Source organism: Caretta caretta, chromosome 2, assembly GCF_965140235.1.
Source record: "Caretta caretta isolate rCarCar2 chromosome 2, rCarCar1.hap1, whole genome shotgun sequence".
NCBI classification, from domain to species: Eukaryota; Metazoa; Chordata; order Testudines; family Cheloniidae; genus Caretta; species Caretta caretta.
Genome location: NC_134207.1, coordinates 158,137,858 through 158,160,733, shown reverse-complemented (window position 1 = coordinate 158,160,733; position 22,876 = coordinate 158,137,858). Strand labels below are relative to the sequence as shown.

Below are 22,876 nucleotides of genomic sequence, written 5' to 3'. Positions count from 1 at the left end.
TGCACCCCGAACCCCCTCCCACACCCCAACCCCATGCCCCAGCTCTGAGCCCCCTCCCGCACCAAAACTCCTGGTGCCCACACCCCACACCCTCTCCTGCAACCCAACCATCTGACCCAGCCCTGAGCCCCCTCCTGCACCTCAAACTCCTCATCCCCAGCCCCACCCCAGAGCCCACACTCCCACCTGGAGCCAGCATCTCCGCCTACACCCCAACCTCCTGCCCCAGCCCTAAGCCCACTCCTGCATTCCGAACCCCTTGGCTACAGTCCGAAGCAATCTCCTGCACCCAAACCCCTCATCCCTGGCCCCACCCCAGAGCCCACACTCCCAGCTGGACCCGGAACCCCCCCCTGCACCCCAACTGCCCTGCCCCAGCCCCGAGCCTGCTCCTGCACTCCAAACCCCTTGGCTCTAGCCCAGAGCCCACTCCTGTACCCCAAGCCCCTCATCCTTGGCCCCACCCCAGAGCCTGCACCCCAACCTCCTGCCCAACTCAGTGAAAGTGCCTGAGGGTGGGAGAGAGCGAGCAATAGAGGGAGGGGGGATGGAGTGGGGGCGCAGCCTCAGATAAGGGGTAGGGCAGGGTGGGGCCTCAGGGAAGGGGCAAGGCGGGGGGCAGGGCAAGTGTGTTTGGTTTTGTGCAATTAGAAAGTTGGCAACCCTATCTGGCCCAGGGCCCCAGGAGACCTTAAGGTGCCAGGAGGAGGGAGAGGAGTGCATGAAACTCCACGTGATCTCTACTGGACCACTGTGGCTAGCACAACATAGATCAGCCCTCAGGGCTCCAGCCCGGTGCGGGGCTTCAGGCCGCCCTCTCCACCATCGCCCGTGGAGCTGTGGGCTGGGGCTTCCGTCGCCAGCCACCGATGACTTCCTCCCCACCCAGAGGTATGCAATTAACACATTAAAAAAAAAAGTGGTAATTTTGTTTTCAGTTAATCGCAGGCGTTCACTGTGATTAATTGACAAGCCCTGGTTTTTATAAATGATATCTTTGATAAGTAGCACAGTGTTGTCACTTAGAATCATAGACATGTAGGGCTGCAAGGGACATTGGCAGGTCACCTAGTCCAGCCCCCAGTGCTGAGGCAGGACCAAGTAAACCTAGACCATCCCTGACAGGTATTTATCGCACATGTTCTTAGAAACTACCAATGATGGAGATTCCACAACCTCCCTTGGAAGCCTATTCCAGAGCTTAACTACCCTGATAATAGACAGTTTTTCCTAATAGCTAATCTCAATCTCCCTTGCTGCAGATTAAACCCATTGCTTCTTGCTCTACCTTCAGTAGACATGGAGAACAATTGATCATCACCCTCTTTATAATAGCCCTTAACACATTGGAAGACCGTTGTCAGTCCTCTTTTCTCAAGACAATATACCCAGTTTTTTTTAACCTTTCCAGATAAGTCAGGATTTCTAAATCTTTTATCATTTTAGTTGTTCTCCTCTGGACTCCCTCCAATTTGTTCACATTTTTCAGCAAGTGTGGCGCCCAGAACTGGACACAGTACTCCAGCTGAGGCCTTACCAGTGCTAACTTAGAGCAGAACAATTTCCTCCTGTGTTTTACATATGACATTCCTGCTAATACAGGCCAGAGTGTTAGCTTTTTTTTGCAACTGCATCACATTGTTGACTCACATTCTCTTTCTTATCCACTATGACTCCAAGTCCTTTTCTACAGTACTATTGCCTAGTCAGTTTTCCCCATTTCACAGTTGTAAAATATTTCGGATTGGGGATAGAAATTAATGATCACTTTATCATACTTTAATTTTAAAGAAACCATAGAGGAGGCTAGTAGGTGTAGAAAGAGTCTCAGCACAGCCTTTAGGAAAGTGCAGACAGTGTCCCCAAGTTTAAGTGGCTTTCACATGCCCAGCCTTTCTCAAACTGAATAGACAATTTTTAGATCTGTGACTCAGTTAATTCTCATGCATTTGATCAAGAGGTTCAAGCAGAATCAGATACATTATACCTGCCTACATAACAGTAGCCACATTCTTCTCACCAGTAGTGCATGCAAAGTATAAGCTTTAAAATAGCCAGAACAATGAAGCTGTGTTTCAGTGAATTATTTTTAATGCTGGAGTGTTCTTGTAAAGATTTATCAGAGATGGACTTGCTACATAAACCAGTTTTTCAACTGTAGCATGATTAAACCAAAGTCATACAGTTTATTGCCGAAGTTCTCATCGTAATGTGCTTTTAAAACATTTTTATAAAGGCATTTTAGTTGAGCAAATTTACTGTTTAAAAATATAAGAAGGAAACTAACACGGTTTGGAAAGTGCACACGAAATCTCCAAACAGAAGCTGTCCAGAGAATGACATTTTAAGGCACATCATTTTCCAACTTGTATTACATAAAATGATTAGATCACATACATTTGTAAAATAGCATTTCATACAAGTATCTTCACCGCTCAGAGAGGCCAACTACCTCCTAATGCAGACTACACTCTTCCTATTTTTTTTTTTTTTTTTAACATTAGTAGGTTAATAGTGCAGCATAATAAACATAAAAAATCCTCTCTGGAGCGAAATTTGTAGAAAAGATCTCAAATATTTATGGATTTGATCTTTGTACAAAAGAGTAGGCCATAGATACACAGTCAATAAATAGTGTCCGTGGAATTCCTCACAGACTACAAAGTATATTTCTTTCTACGAGAGAACACATTCAGAAGGGCCGGATTATCAGCTGGTGTAGACCAGCAGCAGCTCCACTAGCCTCAACAGAGCTATGCGGATTTACCAGCTGAAAAGCTGGTCCTTACAGCCTGATTCTTCACTGCTTTGCACTTTGGGAAGTCACTATTACCATACAAAATCCATCCTGACTTGGTAGCATTTCACACTCATTTTTCTCAGATGAAACTGACTAGACAAGGTGCAAGGAATCAGACCTATTATTTATACTTTATGGTTTAACTATTTGCTTAAATCATGAAGGTTACATTATGAAATTAAAGTGAAAAGAGCTAGGAAAATACCACTCGTAATGAATAGAGCCACATCTGCAGCTGGTATACCTTTGGGTAGCTGCATTGAAGTTAATGACACTACACCAATTGATAGCTGCTGAGGATCTTGTTCAATATCTGCACCAAATGGATATATTTTGCAACTCAAAAGTGCACAAGAAAGGTTATGGAGCTGAAATGAGGCAGACCATACACTCTTTGGGCCTATTTCTCCTGTCATCAATATTGGTGTAAATCAGGAGTAAATCCATGAAAGTCAATGAAGTTACAGTAGAGTAGGGCCTTGTCTACACTTGAAGTTTTTTCTGCACAGCAATGTCCATTACACATGTGAAAAAGATCTGTGTACAGACAGTTACACCTGCAAAAAAGGCCCTGTTTTTGTAGCTTATTTTGTTCAGGGAACTGATATAAGCTGTATCTTACACTAAGAGGGTTTGCCTGTACAGCTACAGCTACGCTGGCAAACCTTCATTAGTACACACAAGGAGAATTAGATGCTTTTTGTATAAATGTCTTTCTGTGATTTCTGTTGGTAAAATTCTGTTAACATTTGTTTGTTTGTTTTTTAATATCTCAGCAAACTATACTGGGCAGTGGTTCTCAAACTTTTGTACTGGTGACCCCTTTCACATAGCAAGCCTCTGAGTGCGACCCCCCAGATAAATTAAAAACACCTTTTAATATATTTAACACCATTATAAATGCTGGAGGCAAAGCAGGGCTTGGGGTGGAGGCTGACAGCTCACGACCCCCCATGTAATAACCTCACGACCCCCTGAGGGGTCCTGACCCTCAGGTTGAGAACCCCTGATATTGGGGCTACAGCCTGCAACACACACCAAAGCTTACAAACTCCTATTTTTTCCAGTTCCTGTTGTATTTGTATAGATGGTTTTGTTTACCCATCCTGTGTGCTATATCAATTTGCTAGAACAGGATGTGACACCATGAATTTATAAGACTACATATTCAAGAGTCCCCACCCTTGCATAAGCACAAACAGGCAAATCAGGGTTTGCAGGTATACACGGACGTTTGCATGTGTACAGATAGTTTGTGAGCACTTTTGAAAATGTAGCTTAGAGTCCAGGCCTCCTTACAGTGTCAGTGTGTGATGCTCCATTCCTTACTGCTACAACATAGCAAGGAAATTTGCACAAAAGTAATAGGAAAAGAATGTTTTTCATAGAAAACCAGCATCTGGAAATGGAATCTGACTTATTCTGTTGTTCATTCTTAGGCATTATGCTGGGATACGACAGAACAATTGCTGCCTTTCTGGGACTATGAAAAAAACCCTAAAAATATTGAGCCAGATTCACCAGAATGCCTTGGCTGCTTTGTGCCATTCCAGCGATGCAAACAGCCACCATGCTGGCTGAGTTGGCCAGTTAGGTTGCTCTTGCATCAGCAGAGCAGTGCTAAGCAGCCAGAGCCTATTGGTGAATGTGGCTCAAAAACATTCAGAATAAAGAACGGATTCTCCATTGCCTAGCATCTTGTATAGTCACTTACACCTGGGCACAATAGGTATAAAATGCTATGAAATCAAAATTCGCCACTTGGTTAACTGGGGATAAGATTTTGTGGGTGTAATTGATTCTTCTAGGTGCAAGGCATTGGAGAATGTGGCCCAAAGTGTTTCTCCTGCTGTATAATGGGTCAGTCTAAGTGTGGCGTTCAAAAAGGATCCACATGCCTCATCACAGGGATGAGTAAAATTCCAGTAATCACGCCTATTAATAATACCCAGAACGATGGTTACAAAATATTTTCCCTGCACCAAAACAATAATAAAAATACATCATAATTTACTCAGTTCACAAAAAATTACACTGACATCAAATCATACATCTAGGTGCTAGACCTGCTATGGTTTCTAAGGACTTTATTCCAAGCAACATGATATTCCCCATTCAGAGTAAGAATGGCTGGCTAGGTGGTCAATGTTGGGCTACAGGAGGACTGAAAGAAAACAGAACTACTAGATGGTTTGTGTACAATGAGCTGGTAATTTGAATCCAGTCCCTATGGAGTAGGTTATTTATCTACCTAGTTTTCTACATAATGTCCATTCTCATGGTATCTGAGCATCACCACTAGCAGCTAAGAGGCCACAGACAGAAAAAAGGTATAGGGCCAGCATTTCCGCAAGCTGCCACTTGTTTTATTTTTTGGGTGTCCAGTGTGTCTAAAGTTGGACACCCAAGCATGGAGGCAGCCAGAATTAGAAGCCACTTTTGAAAATCTGGGCCATAGAATCTGAAGTAACATCTGAGTTCTAGCTATAGGGTTAAAACTTTTAAAAGTGCCTAAGTGATTTAGGCGAGTAAGTCCCCTTTTTATGAGCTAATTAGGCATGTAGGGCCAGATTTTTAAAAGAATGTAGGGGCCTAAAGGTGCAGATAGGTGCCTAATAGGATTTTTAAAAGCACCTATGGGGACTATGACTATTTACACCGCCTGAGGATCTGCCTCACAGTCTTGGGATTGGGGCTATACTGAATATAATGTCACCACAGAGGAAGAAATTGTATATGAAGCTGCTAAACTAAGCCTGGAGCCATCTGACATGCACGGTTAGTTCAAGTCTTGCATAGAAATATAAAGTCCTTAGAGCCTTTCACTTGTACTTTATTTTCATACAGGGACTAATACAACTTTCCCTGGCTTCACTGAGGGTTGGATCAGGCTTGTAAGGAGAGGAGATCTGGTAGAATCTCAATGATCGTCATTTAGCAAAAAAATGGAAAATAAAAACTCTAATTCCGAATATCTACAAATATATATATACAGTATAGCCAAAATGTCGGTATACAGTACTTACAAAATAGCAACATCCTGAGTCATCATGGCACCTATGCAATGTGTCAAAGGACACAGAAGATGACAGTATAGGGGAAAATCACTGTTCCCAAAAAATATCCAGAGAGGGTTATGTATAAATAGGAAGACTTAACAGATAATTTGGAAGACACCTAAGTCGCCAGATAAATCACCTATGTCTTCACTTTTGTGGGACTGAGGCTATTTGAACAAGAGCAGCTTAATTAAGAATATAAATGAGATGTTTAGGACCATGTAAATTATAATTCTATTCTATCTCTGTACATTCTTTAATTCCCAGCACCACTTAAAACAGATAACAAGGGTGAAATCCTGGCCGCATTGAAATCCACAGCAAAATTCCCATTCGCTTCAGTGGGGCCAAGATTTCACCCCAAGAATTTACAATAGAGAATCAAAAAATCTACAATTAAATTAGCTTTTCACAATGATACAAAAATTCAACAGTAGGATAATATTTCTTCTTCAGCTTTCACATTTAATAAAGAGGCACTAATCTATTTCAACCGGAATAGATTTAGCAAGCAAGAGATTTAACCATTGGCCTCATATATAGCAATTTCACACAGCATGAATATTGATCTGCATTATTAATGTTACAGATGCAATGTATTGCCTTAATGATGTTTTATGGAAATATATGGCATAATTAAAACTATTTTTAATTTGAAAACCAACATCGGTTTCCCTTTTGAAAAGATTCTCATTATAGCCCTCAGAATTTATCTTTGTAACAGTTTAGATGAAAAATGGAAGCATCGTTATCAACTTGATTCAACCACATAAGTCCCTTTAATGTGAATGAGGAATTACTAGTGTATGTCCAGCAGAAAAGTAGACCCCAGTGTTTCTTTCTCTTTCTTTCTTTAAATGGTACTAGAAAAAGTCTCAATGCTTTGAGTTTCTCTCACTCTCTCTCTCTTTTTCCAGAGACTTTGTCCATTTTCGCTACACTTGTCTTCTGTTAGGTAAGTCCAGGCTCAAAGCTGTGTTTCTTCTTGTTCCAGAGAATGTGGAGGGATGTGACAAGATGATGGAAGAGATGCTAACTTTTGAAGTTTGGGATGTTGCAAAGGTTTTGGTCTATGAAAAGAGCGTCGGCTTTGTACACGCCTGGCTGCGGCAGATCTGTAGTGGGCTTGTGCGTTAAGCAAAGTTTTCTTCTCTTGGTTTTCCTTAGGGTTAGATTCCTCTAGCCTCTCTTGCATAGCTACAGAATTGTCTTGTTGTGAATTCACTGGCTCATAACTAGTTTCAGAACAATATCCTGAATTGACAGGTGGTTTGTTATTCGTATCTGAGACTGCTTTCCAATAGACTTCTGTTAGGTTTGGGTCATAAGAAGTCATGTGCTCTGAGATAGTAGAAAGAGTTGTATTTCCTCGGTTTTCCAGTGAAGAACAGCTTTGTGCCCAGGGCCTTTGAAGGCAAGATGGAATGAAGTGGAGGGGTTTCTCTGAAACAGAGGCATTTTGTTTTGCTTGGTCAGGTTTCCAAGGCAGCAGTTTCTCATCTGAGAAAGAGTATCCTGTCACTGCAGCACTGTGGCTCGTGTCACCTACATTGGTAAAATTAAACACAGAAGTATGTAAATATTGACTTCTTGTACAAGCTTGATTTTCATTTGAAATATTGATTTCAGATCCATCCCTTTGCTGTTGCTATTTTGCTGAAGGTATTGTCTCTTTAGGAACTTAAATCTGTTCTCAGAGCCAGGGGGTTAAACTCTGCCCCCAACTCCCACCTTGTACAACCTTAGTGAAGCTAATGGAATTGCCCAGGGTGGAAGTCAAGAAAGAATTTAGCCCAGTGTTTGTAAAGTGCATCATCAGCCTGTTCCAGATTCTTAGGGGACAGTGCCATCATGTGGCCATTTAAATGTATTTCTTTTTATAAGCAATGTTGCCTTGAGTATTGAATTGTAAGGATCAGCTACGGAATTCTAAATAATTTGGGTTCCAATGCTATTTTTACACTGGAATGTTTTACCATATAAGATGCATTTAAAGGGATCATTGTAAGGTCTTTTCAATAAAGCTGAGGCTGCTTGGACCTTACTCTTTTTTAAACTTGTTTTAACCCATGTGACAAGTTACTTTTATCCAGCAAACTCACTCCCAGTTGCAACCTTGAGGGAAACCACAGTCAAAGTGCAGTGACTGTAAATATACCCCACAAATTTATCTGCACAAGAAGCCATTACATACCATTGTATTATTCTAAATTATAAACTCAGTAACAATCAAGGCAATAGAATGGAATAAAGGACAAAGGTTAATAGAAGTTTAGCAGGTCATAAGAGACAGAAGTCAATATTGTGCAATATATGTAAATATTTCCAGTGAAAAAGAAAGTGTCAGATAGTTTCCATGTGAACAAGTGATGTGAGTGTCAGAGATACGTTTAAAGTCTGGGATAGCGTTTTTTATATGTTTAATCCACACAGTAGTTCCAATACTATTTCATTTATCTAGCAGTAACTCCAAATGGCTATTTTTTTAAATAATAAGAAGACTTATAATTGCAAATTGGCTAAACAAAACGTAAGACCAAAAGACAGCTGAACTCCACTCCACTGGTGAAGATGACACATCATACTTCACTACCTGGACCGAGCTAAAGGCATCACTGCTGCTCATCAGATATGAGCCATGATAAAAGGGAAATGTAACTTTCTCTTTTTACTCCATTTCAGATGACGACGAAACTCCATTGCAGTCAGGTTTCTGCACTGCTCAGAGCCGAGGAAAGTTTGCGTTCTGTGTTTCCTTTGAACTCAGGTGGCTAACGATCTCTTCCAAAGGCATGAAGCTAGAGTAAATGCACATGCCAGTCAGGCTCTAAATACGTACATACATTTTTTAGGACAATATTAATAGGAGGGTGTTTCCGGCTCATTTATTCGAATATGGTTCTCCCCTTCTCAGCTGGAAGCACCCTCAAGTTATCTAAATAATTCAGTTGCTGGTTCAGAGATGACACTAGGCCTTGTCTTTGTGTTTAATTATTCCACCATAGACCATGCCCGTGTTTATTGTGTTTTGTTGCTAAATCTCTGCATTGCCTAGGTTTTGTGTTATAATGACTGAATCGTGACCTAAGCCATCCCATTTACAGCAATGACTGTGCTGGTTATAGAAATGTCTCAAACTGTGGGCTGATTTTGTGTTGGGGGATTAAAGTGAAACTAAAATATTCATTTCACATGTGGCTGAATTCAGATTTGAACTGATAACCTGTAGAGGTGACAACTTACTGTCTTGAGCAACTACATTAAAATATTACTTAAAGTTTAAAAATAAGGTAAAGCTTTCTATAAATACACAACTTAAAACTCAACTCAAAACCCTAAGGATGTATTCTTCACACAATGCACAGTCAACCTGTGGAACTCACTGCCAGGGGATGTTGTGAAAGCCAAAACTATAACTGGATTCAAAAAACAAGTAAGTTAGTTCACGGAGAATTGGTCCATCACTGGCTATTAGCCAAGATGGTCAGGGATGCAACCCCATGCTCTGAGTGTCCCTAGCCTCTGACTGCCAGAAGCTGGGAGTGGACAACAGGGGATGGCTCAGTCAATAATTGCCTGTTCTGTTCATTCCCTCTGAAACACTTGGCATTGACCTCCGTCCTAAGAGAGGATATTGGGCTAGGTGGACCATTGATACGACCCAGTATGGCCATTCTTATGGTGAAATGAATGTCAGTGCTCTAATAAAAATGGGGGGGGTTCTAACTTCCCCAAGGTGTTGCCCCTTATGTAGTCATCTCCACCTATACAAAGTAAATGCAATGTTTATAGCAAGCTGTACCTGATTTTTAAACTTTATCTTAAGTAATGTATTGCTGTGGCTATTAGTATTATTTATTAGTTGTGGCTAAATGCTCCATCTTCATTAGGCTAGACACTGTACAAACACATAACAAAGATGAGGCCCACTTGAAGTTACTGAAGACAAGAGTTTATCACTTTAGGAGATATTAGGTTAAATCTGAATTCAGTCTCATGTGATGTGACTTCAGCGGGAGTTTCATCCCTGTAGCAATGGGCAGAATTGGTCCCACAATATAAATAGTTTGATTAAGCCATACAACAGAATAAAACCAGGAAAAACAAATAGTACATAACCTACAAGTGCGTGAAATGTTTTTGGTTTTAAAATAGCACAAGAAATGTTGAAACCCAGACAAAGGTCTGGTGTAGACCAAACAGCTGTGATGATTTACACCAGCAAGGGATCTGGCCCTAAACATATAAAGATAACCAACTTTCTTTAAAAGTACGAGTTTCAAACTGGAGCCGAATAGCAGATGTTCAGATGCAGAAAAATCAAGGAAGAGAAAGATACTTGAAAAAGACAAAAAAAGACAAGGAAAGCTGTCAGGAGGCCAGAACCGACAGAGAGACTGATTAAAAATAAAAATGAAGGTCAATTTTAAAATATTACATATGCGTTGTTTCTGGGAGGAAAGCTCTGGGTCGCTCCTCTGGGCCATCTGCTAGCAAAAAGGAATCTACAGATTTATTGCTGAGGCGAAACGGGGTGAGTCGTCTGAAGTTGTTTGGAGAATACGGTAACTGTACTCGGGCCCTTTGTGATGGTACTACAGAATCTTCATCAGATAACCATGGAGGGAACTTCATGTAGATACTTTGATCATCATCAGCTGAAAATACTGGATTATCAATTCCTACAAAAGTTTATGAGTGATAAATTCAGTTGGAAAATAACATAACTGGCAGCAAATAGGATCTTTAGCCCAGGAATATGGCCATAATGTAATAAAACATAAACAAATATAGTTTTTCAACTTTCTGATCACATGCCTGGTTACTGCTGGTCATTTTGCTATTTTAAAAGTCTCAGTTGATTAAAAAACAAATCAAACAAACCGACAAAAGACCTATCATTGGCAGTTATGGCTGAAGGCTCTGCCGACAGAAAAACCTAAATGCACAGTTTATCCAAACAAATTGATTGGATTTAAATCAGTCATACCAAATATGCTCAGTTCTAGTTTGTTTTAAAATGTACCAATTTAAAAATGAAACATATTTGAAAGATTGATACCTAGGGCTAGACTGACCAGCTGTCTTGCATCACCCCAGTAATGCAAAGGAGATTCACGCCTGGATTAACTAGCCCATTAAGACAGGTTTATGGCTTTTTGGCATCACTACAGCAGCACAACGCAGTCAGAGGATACTGGTAAATTTGGCTCCCCAGTCTCCTAGAACTTATAGTGTAAACCCACATAGTAAGAGTATATAACAGGATGGGGGTCTGATTCTCCTCTGACAATCAATAATTCCACTGAAGTCAGTGGATTTACAGTAGTGTAAAATGTGTGCAAGAGGAGAAACAGGCCAAAACAGTCAAAAGTACCATTTTTGTATGTGTGGAAACAGGTAACAAAGCCCTTTTAAAACAAATATCAAATCTGCACGTGGTGAACCGTAAAATAACATTTTAAAAATCACAGTCTAGGTCCTGTTTGAAACCTCATTCTTTTCTGGAGCATTAATAGCTACTTTATATGCACCCTAAACACAGTATCCCTCGGGTTGCGGTGTATTAGAACAGTTCTATCAGAATGAGTTTGGTTATATTCAAATGAATCCAATAGAAGTATTATACTACACTGCACCTTCACATAGCCTGCACGTGCCACAGAAAACAAACTACTATGTTGTGAGTCCTATTGGACCGGGATTAGAGAGAGGGAAAATTAACACATTTTAAAACCGTAAACATTATCTAAAATAGCTTCTTCTAGACATGAACATGTCACTGTTTTAAAATCTGATGTCTTTGAACTTTCCAAGGCTGGAAGCAAGAGCTGCGTGTCCCACTGGAAAGCTGGCAATCTCCAGTGATGGAAAGACCCTGCTTCTAGCTCTGCAGGGTCACTAGAATAATATTAGAATTTAAATTTATACTGGACTAACTATTGCCAGTTCTGGGCCCCAGGACACAGTAATTTTGGGGAGAGACATTCCTCATCAAGAGGAAACGAAGAAAACATATTTGAGTCAAGTTGACGTATATATTCCTGACAAAGCAGAAATCAATTCAAAATGGCTGAATACTGGCTGACTTGGAAAATCAGGACAACTCTAGAATAATTTTTTCCTGTCTCTAGAAGTGATCAGTCATTTCACAGCCAGGTTATGCAGTCATGACCACAACCTTTGTCAATATCATCAGTAGAAAGCTATTAACAAAAAATCCAATAAACTGCTTTGTAATTGAAGAAAAATTCTGCATTTATAATCTATTTTCTTACCAGAGGTAGCATCTGTGCAATTCTGCTTAGTGACATTAGCTAAAAAGTCAACTCCTTTGCCCGTATGCAGAGATTCATAATTTTCTTCTGGATCAGAAAATTCCACATCTGGAAGAAAATATAAAAAAAATCAGTGTGCACTAGAGATTCCTAAAAGATTTGACCCAAAGTGTTATTTGGTAGCTTCTTGATGCTAGTGTGAGTATTAAAGATTTGTATAGTAAATCTTCAATGTAAATCTGGGTAAACGTACGTTTTGAAAGCAATCATTGTACCTTTAGAACTAAATTCTGTACACATCTAATTTCCAGTTTATCAGGTCACTAATATTTGATTCCTGGTTCACTCCTGTATCAGTATCTTGTGCTGTAATTATGTTTGCTTTTCCAAACTAAAGGGGATTGGGCTAGATGAGTACTTGGATAGGAGAGCTGCAGGAAAAGCTTACAAACTGCAGCAAGTGCTGATTCAGAAAGTGGCCCTTTTCCTGCTTACCCCAGTGCTGAAAGGAAGCTGGAGCATAGCGTCAGGGGTCTCTGTGCTGCTCGAGGTGCTCTCTTTCAAATGGGATACAAAATGGAGGTCCTGACAACTTGTGGTAATTGAAGATCCCACTGCATTTTCATAAAGGGGTTAATACCAGTGTCCTGGATCATTTCAAACTTGGTTAATTAATTCCTGCCAATCTACACTCCCCCCTGCAGTGGCTATGATGTTCTTTCCCACCTCTCAACCCAAACCACTATGTAGTGCTGCTGTATGTGGTTAAACACCTGCTGTGTTTTCCCCCAGAGGCAGCTCCATATCAGTGGCAGGTGAAATGATCCCCCTACATTAAATCCCTTATCAACCCCTCTATGGAAAATCCCTTAACACAGGAGTGATGGAAGGCCTAATTAGTTAATGTTTGGGAAACACTTTAAGATCAAAGGAGCTATAAAAGTATAAATATTATTCAGCCAATATATTGCTGCTGGCAATAAAAATAAATGCTAATAAACTGATACAGAGCAAATACCTGAGCTCAGAGTTTCTGCAGACCGTAGTTTCTACCTCCCACACCCACACGATTCCTTTTTGAAAGCTAGGAGGAAAATTCTGACACCCCTCCCTCACTACTTCACAGCCCTCTTTAAAATCAGCAGGGTTGCATGGGTAACTGAGGAAAGAATTTAACTCAATGCCTTATAATAACTTGCCATTATGGCAGGTGGCATCAGATGCAACTTACTGTGATGGACTCCAGCAAGTGCAACAGCACCTGCAAAGAGACAGCTAAAACTCAGATCAAAGGATCTTTTTCTTTAATTGCAAAATTGAAAGTGCAAGTTTTTTTCTTTCCTTTTTTTGTTAGGGACACTCCCAACGCTAGTAAGCCCAAAGTTAGATTTGCAAGGCCAAATTCTGTGCTCTAGTCACTGGGGTTGCATTTAGGGTCAGCACAATATTTGGCTATACTGTCTTTCCATTCATGTACATGTTATGCTGGCTTCCTGTTCCAGCCTGCTTGCTCTGCTTTCAGAGAAAGTACTGATATTTACAAGATGCCTGGGCAAGTCATGATGGGCGCATGTACGTACCCGTGGGATCACAAAGAAAGCCATTGCCATAGTTAGCTGTAGCATGTCATGAGTCAGTAGCTGACATTTTATCTATGTTGTGGCCTTCTTTATGATGGCCTCCAATTATTTTTAGGATTTCAAGATTTTAAACATTGGTTTTGTTAATGTTAGTTAGTTATAAAGTAGGTTAAATTTCAGCTTGTCACCAAGTTGTCTATGAAAATATATTTATTTTTTAAATGTTGATTACTTCCTTCCAAACGCATCTGTTTTAGGCACGGAGAGGGGGAAATGTGACATGGGTAGTAGTACATTTGTTAATGTCAACTTAGTTTTTTTTCCTGACATGAAATTTCACAAGAACTCTCTTCTTCCAACAAAATACAAGCTGATTAAAAAAAATCTGGTTAACTACTGTTTGACAGTGCAATTACCTTTTTCCTTCAAAGTAAAATCTTGCACTGGATTTTCGGAAGGTATTTTTCCATTTGGTATGGCATTACTAGTTCTCTGAAAAAGTAAAACATTTCAAGTTACCTCAGACAGCGATCGCCATGCAGGACATATTGCAGATACAGAGAGCCTGATTTCCCAGCTTTCTGCCAATGAAATGGAGTTCACCAACATAATACTGGAATAACGCAGTGGTGACCATGCCTAGATATTTTAAGCCTTTATTTTGTTTTTGCATAGAACTCCCATTGACGTTAGTGCAGACACACAACTCTATTAGTGGTACGTGGCAGCGTTTCCTAATCCTTTTGCAATTAGTCAGGTTGGATTTGTCCCTCCTTCCTCCATGCAGGAGAAGCTGGAGTTTCATTGCCTCAAACCATCAGCTCCCTTGAGTTCCAGCAACTTCCATGGAGACCCGAGCTGTCATAAATATAAAGGGAAGGGTAAACCCCTTTGAAATCCCTCCTGGCCAGGGGAAAGCTCCTCTCACCTGTAAAGGGTTAAGAAGCTAAAGGTAACCTCGCTGGCACATGACCAATGAGGAGACAAGATACTTTCAAAAGCTGGGAGGAGGGAGAGGGACAAAGGGTCTGTGTCTGTCTGTATGCTGCTCTTGCCAGAGACAGAACAGGAATGGAGTCTTAGAACTTTTAGTAAGTAATCTAGCTAGGTATGTGTTAGATTATGATTTCTTTAAATGGCTGAGAAAAGAATTGTGCTGAATAGAATAACTATTTCTGTCTGTGTACTTTTTTTGTAACTTAAGGTTTTGCCTAGAGGGGTTCTCTATGTTTTGAATCTAATTACCCTGTAAGATATCTACCATCCTGATTTTACAGGGGGGATTTCTTTATTTCTATTTACTGCTATTTTTTATTAAAAGTCTTCTTTTAAAAAACTGAATGCTTTTTCATTGTTCTCAGATCCAAGGGTTTGGGTCTGTGGTCACCTATGCAAATTGGTGAGGCTTTTTATCCAACATTTCCCAGGAGAGGGGGGGGTGCAAGTGTTGGGAGGATTGTTCATTGTTCTTAAGATCCAAGGGTCTGGGTCTGTAGTCACCTAGGCAAATTGGTGAGGCTTTTTACCAAACCTTGTCCAGGAAGTGGGGTGCAAGGTTTTGGGGAAGTATTTTGGGGGGAAAGACGTGTCCAAACAGCTCTTCCCCAGTAACCAGTATTAGTTTGGTGGTGGTAGCGGCCATTCCAAGGATAACGGGTGTAATATTTTGTACCTTGGGGAAGTTTTGACCTAAGCTGGTAAAGATAAGCTTAGGGGGTTTTTTCATGCAGGTCCCCACATCTGTACCCTAGAGCTCAGAGTGGGGGAGGAACCTTGACATGGTGGCGCAGTGGTGGGATTAACCTGAAATCATTTGAGATCCAGTTGAGATTTTTTGAACTAGAAATACAGATTTTAAAAAGGAAATTTTTTTTTCTTTGGAAAGAAAGTCCAGAAAGCAGCTTTAAAACTGAAAGCAGCTTGGTTTCTCTCTGCTTTGTGGCCAAGCAGAGACAAAAGGGGATTATCTTGTGAATTGCAGGTTTTCTTTGCCTGGAGGCAGGGTACTTAACTCCTGCAGGGAAATTCACAGTCTTCCAATCCAGGGTTTTTTTTTTTTCTTTTCTTCCTAAAAGTAAATAGGGGGTGTGTGTTCTACCCATTTGCTTTTTCTTTGGGCTGGGTAAGCAGGTTTCCAAGCAGTTGGAGGTTTTTTGCTTTAATTTGGGCCCAGAGCAGAGACAAGGGAATTGTCTTTTTCTGTAGGCTGACAATCACTATCAGAGAATAGGTATTCTATTCCAGCACAGCAAAATTTTACAGCCAAGTTTTGTTTGTTTATTTCTAAACCTCGGGTGTAAAGTTAGTAAAAACAGAGAGGTTAGAATGGCAAAATGCGCGGCTCGACTACAGCTCGAATTAGCCAAATTTCAGGCTGAGGAAAGACAAAGGGAACATGAAAGACAGATAGAACTCATGCAGCTGAAGAAGGAACAAGAAATGGAGGCAAGGAAGCATGTGGAGGAGGAGAGGGAAAAAGAGAGGAAGCATGTGGAGGAGATGGAGAGGATAAAGGTCCAGCAGAATATACCAACAAACCCTAGCAATCCTTCTCCAGGTACCACTTCCCATCCCAGAAAGTTCCCCACCTACAAGGCAGGTGATGATACTGAGGCCTTCTTAGAAAACTTCGAAAGGGCCTGCCTTGGGTACAACATCTCTGCTGACCAATACATGGTAGAGCTGAGGCCGCAGCTCAGTGGACCCTTAGCTGAGGTGGCAGCTGAAATGCCTAAAGAACACATGAACAAGTATGAACTGTTTAAATCCAAGGCGAGAGTCAGAATGGGGATAACACCCGAGCAGTCTCATCGGAGGTTCAGAGCCCTAAGGTGGAAACCAGACATGTCATTTACCCGACATGCCTACCACATTGTGAAACATTGGGATGCCTGGATATCAGGAGCAAGTGTTGAATCTCCAGTAAATTTGCCCTTCCTAATGCAAATGGAACAATTCTTAGAGGGTGTTCCTGAGGAAATAGAAAGATACATCCTAGATGGGAAACCCAAAACTGTAATTGAGGCAGGAGAGATTGGAGCCAGATGGGTGGAGGTGGCAGAGAAGAAGAAAACTGGTCGCAGTTGGAGCGGAGACCAGAAGGGACCACCCCAGACCACACCCTATTACCGGGGGCCGCCCAAAGCCCCACCTACCTCCCAAAGAGCCCTCCAGACCCCTTATCGTCCCACCACCCCGTTCTCCAGCAACCCTCCTCGCCCCAGTGACCCGTCAGCTGGACGATGTTTTAAATGTAACGAGCTGGGGCATGTAAAGGCCAACTGCCCCAAGAACCCCAACAGATTACAGTTCATTGCACTGGAATCACACCAGAGGTCCACAGGCCCAGATACCTCCCAGATACCCTTGGAGCGGAGGGAAACTGTGAGTGTGGGCGGGAAGAAGGTCACCGCGTGGAGGGACACCGGAGCACAAGTGTCAGCTATCCATGCTTCCTTAGTGGACCCCAATTTAATCAACCCAGAGATCCAAGTGACGATTCAACCCTTCAAGTCCAACTCTTTCAATTTGCCTACAGCCAAGTTGCCTGTCCAGTACAAGGGCTGGTCAGGAATGTGGACTTTTGCAGTCTATGATGATTATCCCATCCCCATGCTGTTGGGGGAAGACTTGGCCAATCATGTGAAGCAGGCCAAGAGGGTGGGAATCGTCACCCGCAGCCAGGCTAAACAAGCCGTGAGGCCTAGCTCTGTTCCGGAAACTTCTATCAGGACCCAGTCAGAGGTGATGGACCTGGACCCCAGGCCAATGTCTGCAACAGCAGTAGTGGATCCAGTCCCAGAGACCCAGACGGAACCAGTCCCAGAACCGGAACCAGCCGAACAACCAACACCAGACCCCGTGTCGGCACTGAATCCAGTACTTGCAACCTCAACAACAGAGGGCCCCACCGAACCTGAACTGGCAGCAGCCGATAACCCGACCCAAGAGGCTCAGCCGGAGCCTGAATCCCAACATAGTGCACCAGCGGAGAGCGGTTCACAGTCAACAGAAACAGCTCCATCCCCTATATCGCTTCCAGAGGGACCAAGCCTAGGTCCACAATCCCATGAGGAACTGATGTCTCCAGCATCAAGGGAACAGTTCCAGACCGAACAGGAAGCAGATGAAAGCCTCCAGAGAGCTTGGACGGCGGCACGGAGCAACCCACCGCCTCTCAGCTCTTCTAATCGATCCAGGTTTGTTGTAGAAAGAGGACTTTTATACAAGGAAACTCTTTCTGGTGGACACCAGGAAGACTGGCATCCTCAGAGACAGTTGGTAGTTCCAACTAAATACCGGGCCAAGCTCTTGAGCTTAGCCCATGATCACCCTAGTGGCCATGCTGGGGTGAACAGGACCAAAGACCGTTTGGGGGGGTCATTCCACTGGGAGGGAATGGGCAAGGATGTTTCTACCTATGTCCAGTCTTGTGAGGTGTGCCAAAGAGTGGGAAAACCCCAAGACCAGGTCAAAGCCCCTCTCCAGCCACTCCCCATCATTGAAGTTCCATTTCAGCGAGTAGCTGTGGATATTCTGGGTCCTTTTCCGAAAAAGACACCCAGAGGAAAGCAGTACATACTGACTTTCATGGATTTTGCCACCCGATGGCCGGAAGCAGTAGCTCTAAGCAACACCAGGGCTAAAAGTGTGTGCCAGGCACTAGCAGACATTTTTGCCAGGGTAGGTTGGCCCTCCGACATCCTCACCGATGCAGGGACTAATTTCCTGGCAGGAACTATGAAAAACCTTTGGGAAGCTCATGGGGTAAATCACTTGGTTGCCACTCCTTACCATCATCAAACAAATGGCATGGTGGAGAAGTTTAATGGAACTTTGGGGGCCATGATACGTAAATTCGTAAATGAGCACTCCAATGATTGGGACCTAGTGTTGCAGCAGTTGCTCTTTGCCTACAGAGCTGTACCACATCCCAGTTTAGGGTTTTCCCCATTTGAACTTGTATATGGCCGTGAGGTTAAGGGGCCATTGCAGTTGGTGAAGCAGCAATGGGAGGGATTTACACCTTCTCCAGGAACTAACATTCTGGACTTTGTAACCAACCTACAAAACACCCTCCGAACCTCTTTAGCCCTTGCTAGAGAAAACTTACAGGATGCTCAAAAAGAACAAAAAGCCTGGTATGATAAACATGCCAGAGAGCGTTCCTTCAAAGTAGGAGACCAGGTCATGGTCTTAAGGGCGCTCCAGGCCCATAAAATGGAAGCATCGTGGGAAGGGCCATTCACGGTCCAGGAGCACCTGGGAGCTGTTAATTATCTCATAGCATTCCCCACCTCCAACCGAAAGCCTAAGGTGTACCATATTAATTCTCTAAAGCCCTTTTATTCCAGAGAATTAAAGGTTTGTCAGTTTACAGCCCAGGGAGGAGACGACGCTGAGTGGCCTGAAGGTGTTTACTACGAAGGGAAATGTGCTGGTGGTGTGGAAGAGGTGAACCTCTCCATGACCCTTGGGCGTATGCAGCGACAGCAGATCCAGGAGCTGTGCACTAGCTACGCGCCAACGTTCTCAGCCACCCCAGGACTGACTGAACGGGCATACCACTCCATTGACACAGGTAATGCTCACCCAATTAGGGTCCAACCTTACCGGGTGTCTCCTCAAGCTAAAACTGCTATAGAACGGGAGATCCAGGATATGTTACAGATGGGGGTAATCCGCCCCTCTGAAAGTGCATGGGCATCTCCAGTGGTTCTAGTTCCCAAACCAGATGGGGAAATACGTTTTTGCGTGGACTACCGTAAGATAAATGCTGTAACTCGCCCAGACAACTATCCCATGCCACGCACAGATGAACTATTAGAGAAACTGGGACGGGCCCAGTTCATCTCTACCTTGGACTTAACCAAGGGGTACTGGCAGGTACCGCTAGACGAATCTGCCAAGGAAAGGTCAGCCTTCATCACACATCTCGGGCTGTATGAATTTAATGTACTCCCTTTCGGGCTGCGAAATGCACCCGCCACTTTCCAAAGACTTGTAGATGGTCTCCTAGCGGGATTAGGAGAATATGCAGTCGCCTACCTTGACGATGTGGCCATATTTTCGGATTCCTGGGCAGACCACCTGGAACATCTACAAAAAGTCCTTGAGCGCATAAGGGAGGCAGGACTAACTGTTAAGGCTAAGAAGTGTCAAATAGGCCTAAACAGAGTGACTTACCTTGGACACCAGGTGGGTCAAGGAACTATCAGCCCCCTACAGGCCAAAGTGGATGCTATCCAAAAGTGGCCTGTCCCAAAGTCAAAGAAACAGGTTCAATCCTTCTTAGGCTTGGCCGGTTATTACAGACGATTTGTACCGCACTACAGCCAAATCGCTGCCCCACTGACAGACCTAACCAAAAAGAAACAGCCAAATGCTGTTCAGTGGACCGGAAAGTGTCAGAAGGCCTTTAACAAGCTTAAAGCGACACTCATGTCTGACCCTGTACTAAGGGCCCCAGACTTTGACAAACCGTTCCTAGTAACCACAGATGCATCCGAGCGTGGTGTGGGAGCAGTTTTAATGCAGAAAGGACCTGATCAAGAATTCCACCCTGTAGTGTTTCTCAGCAAAAAACTGTCTGAGAGGGAAAGCAACTGGTCAGTCACTGAAAAAGAATGTTACGCCATTGTCTACGCTCTGGAAAAGCTACGCCCATATGTTTGGGGACGGCGTTTCCACCTGCAAACCGACCATGCTGCACTGAAGTGGCTTCACACCGTCAAAGAAACTAACAAAAAACTTCTTCGGTGGAGTTTAGCTCTCCAAGATTTTGATTTCGACATCCAACACATCTCAGGAGCTTCTAACAAAGTGGCTGATGCACTCTCCCGTGAAAGTTTCCCAGAATCAACTGGTTAAAATCGTCCTTGAGATGTGGAAAATATTGTTAGTCTTTATGTACTTGGTAGTATATTTAGAGATGCATGTGTCTTATTAACTCTGTTTTCCTAGAGCTCCAGGAAGAAATCCCAGCCAGTGTTTCACCCTAGCTGAGATTTGGGGGGCGTGTCATAAATATAAAGGGAAGGGTAAACCCCTTTGAAATCCCTCCTGGCCAGGGGAAAGCTCCTCTCACCTGTAAAGGGTTAAGAAGCTAAAGGTAACCTCGCTGGCACCTGACCAAAATGACCAATGAGGAGACAAGATACTTTCAAAAGCTGGGAGGAGGGAGAGGGACAAAGGGTCTGTGTCTGTCTGTATGCTGCTCTTGCCAGAGACAGAACAGGAATGGAGTCTTAGAACTTTTAGTAAGTAATCTAGCTAGGTATGTGTTAGATTATGATTTCTTTAAATGGCTGAGAAAAGAATTGTGCTGAATAGAATAACTATTTCTGTCTGTGTACTTTTTTTGTAACTTAAGGTTTTGCCTAGAGGGGTTCTCTATGTTTTGAATCTAATTACCCTGTAAGATATCTACCATCCTGATTTTACAGGGGGGATTTCTTTATTTCTATTTACTGCTATTTTTTATTAAAAGTCTTCTTTTAAAAAACTGAATGCTTTTTCATTGTTCTCAGATCCAAGGGTTTGGGTCTGTGGTCACCTATGCAAATTGGTGAGGCTTTTTATCCAACATTTCCCAGGAGAGGGGGGGGTGCAAGTGTTGGGAGGATTGTTCATTGTTCTTAAGATCCAAGGGTCTGGGTCTGTAGTCACCTAGGCAAATTGGTGAGGCTTTTTACCAAACCTTGTCCAGGAAGTGGGGTGCAAGGTTTTGGGGAAGTATTTTGGGGGGAAAGACGTGTCCAAACAGCTCTTCCCCAGTAACCAGTATTAGTTTGGTGGTGGTAGCGGCCATTCCAAGGATAACGGGTGTAATATTTTGTACCTTGGGGAAGTTTTGACCTAAGCTGGTAAAGATAAGCTTAGGGGGTTTTTTCATGCAGGTCCCCACATCTGTACCCTAGAGTTCAGAGTGGGGGAGGAACCTTGACACGAGCCAACCCTTCTGGCACCGTGCTTGTTGGACCTGGAATCTCCTCACGTCCAAAAGAAGGGTCCCACAGTGCAGAGGGAAATGGCGGGTATGTTCCGCAAGATTGGTGAGGGTATAATGCCACCTCCCAGTGCTGCCCCTCAACTCATCCCACATTTTGATCTCTCCCCTGGCTTGGGTCTTAATCGCCAGTACTCCCTCTGAGGAGCTTCCATGGGGAAGAGATTGATGCTGGGAGCTGAAACTACCCTATGCTTCCTCTAGAGCACCAGGCCTTTTGTCTGGGTAAATGGCAGGTGAGACCTGGCCCTAAGTGCATTCCCCTTACCCTTTTTTGGCCCCGGTCCCTCTTGTGGTTTTTGTTGAGCTTTTTGGGGTGGTTTATTCCTAGTTTGGTACTCTTGAAAGACTCTAAGCGCTTCCTCATTGTCCTGTGGAAAATCTCCTTGTCTTGTTTTTCGTCTTCATTCTGAATGATCTCATGCCGACTGTACAGATGTATGTGCTGTAGCCAGGAAGATAAGAGAACATTTATTTATATAGAAATGCAAACTGGGGCTCAGCACCAAGGCAACTGTCAAAAACAACTGATTCCAAAAAACAATTAATTACAAGTCAACACACTAACAGGATCCCAAGTAGTTAATTATTTCCTTCTTACATAGAAGTACGGTAATTTGAAAAATATTGATTGAAAGTCATTCAGATTAATCACACTGGCTAGAACAGGTCTGGATCAAACCGCTCCGACTTCCTTCAGTTCACATGCTTCATTTCACCCTCACCCACCCACTTAGCTTTCAGGCCATCAACAACCCACCAGCAGAACAGATCTGGGGCCCAATTCTGCAATCTTCTCTCATTTGAGCAGTGCCATTGAAATCAGTTATAGGGACTGCTCACATGATTAAGGGTATGCAGGATCAGAGCCCATCTTCAGTCAATGATTGATTTTGCAGATTTGTCCTTTGATTTTGAGTTTCCCACCAATTTTCTGCATTTTGTTTCTTCTGGCTGCCAAATGAAAACCTGGTGATCACTGCAGCTGTGCTCTTACCTCTTGTCTGGGTTTGTAAAGGTACTGCTGCAGCGTGTGGTGAGTGACGGTATCCTCTGTATCTCGTATGCTTTTTCTCCTCTGCTCTAAGGCTTGCATATCAAGACAAACCGAGCTGGCGTTTTCTCTCCTGAAGCAGAATATTAAAATACAT

At 42.9% G+C, this 22,876-nt stretch overlaps 1 protein-coding gene across 4 annotated transcripts in view; it reads right to left on the bottom strand.

Moving 5' to 3' along the window:
• Window positions 1-2,069: 2,069 nt before the first annotated feature.
• SLC9A3 (solute carrier family 9 member A3) overlaps window positions 2,070-22,876 on the bottom strand; it is an 86,236-nt gene continuing 65,429 nt past the window's right edge. For 2 of the 4 annotated variants that reach the window (XM_048839370.2, XM_075125526.1), the window contains 6 exons: window positions 22,723-22,852; window positions 21,994-22,170; window positions 14,134-14,209; window positions 12,138-12,245; window positions 10,298-10,541; window positions 2,070-7,404 (listed from right to left, as the gene is read on the bottom strand). In XM_048839370.2, the coding sequence (XP_048695327.1) occupies window positions 7,401-7,404; window positions 10,298-10,541; window positions 12,138-12,245; window positions 14,134-14,209; window positions 21,994-22,170; window positions 22,723-22,852 (739 nt within the window). In that variant the 3' untranslated portion in view covers window positions 2,070-7,400. Of the gene's footprint in view, window positions 7,405-10,293; window positions 10,542-12,137; window positions 12,246-14,133; window positions 14,210-21,993; window positions 22,171-22,722; window positions 22,853-22,876 lie in introns of those variants that run through there. The other 2 variants (XM_048839371.2, XM_075125527.1) reach the window with 1 other exon arrangement.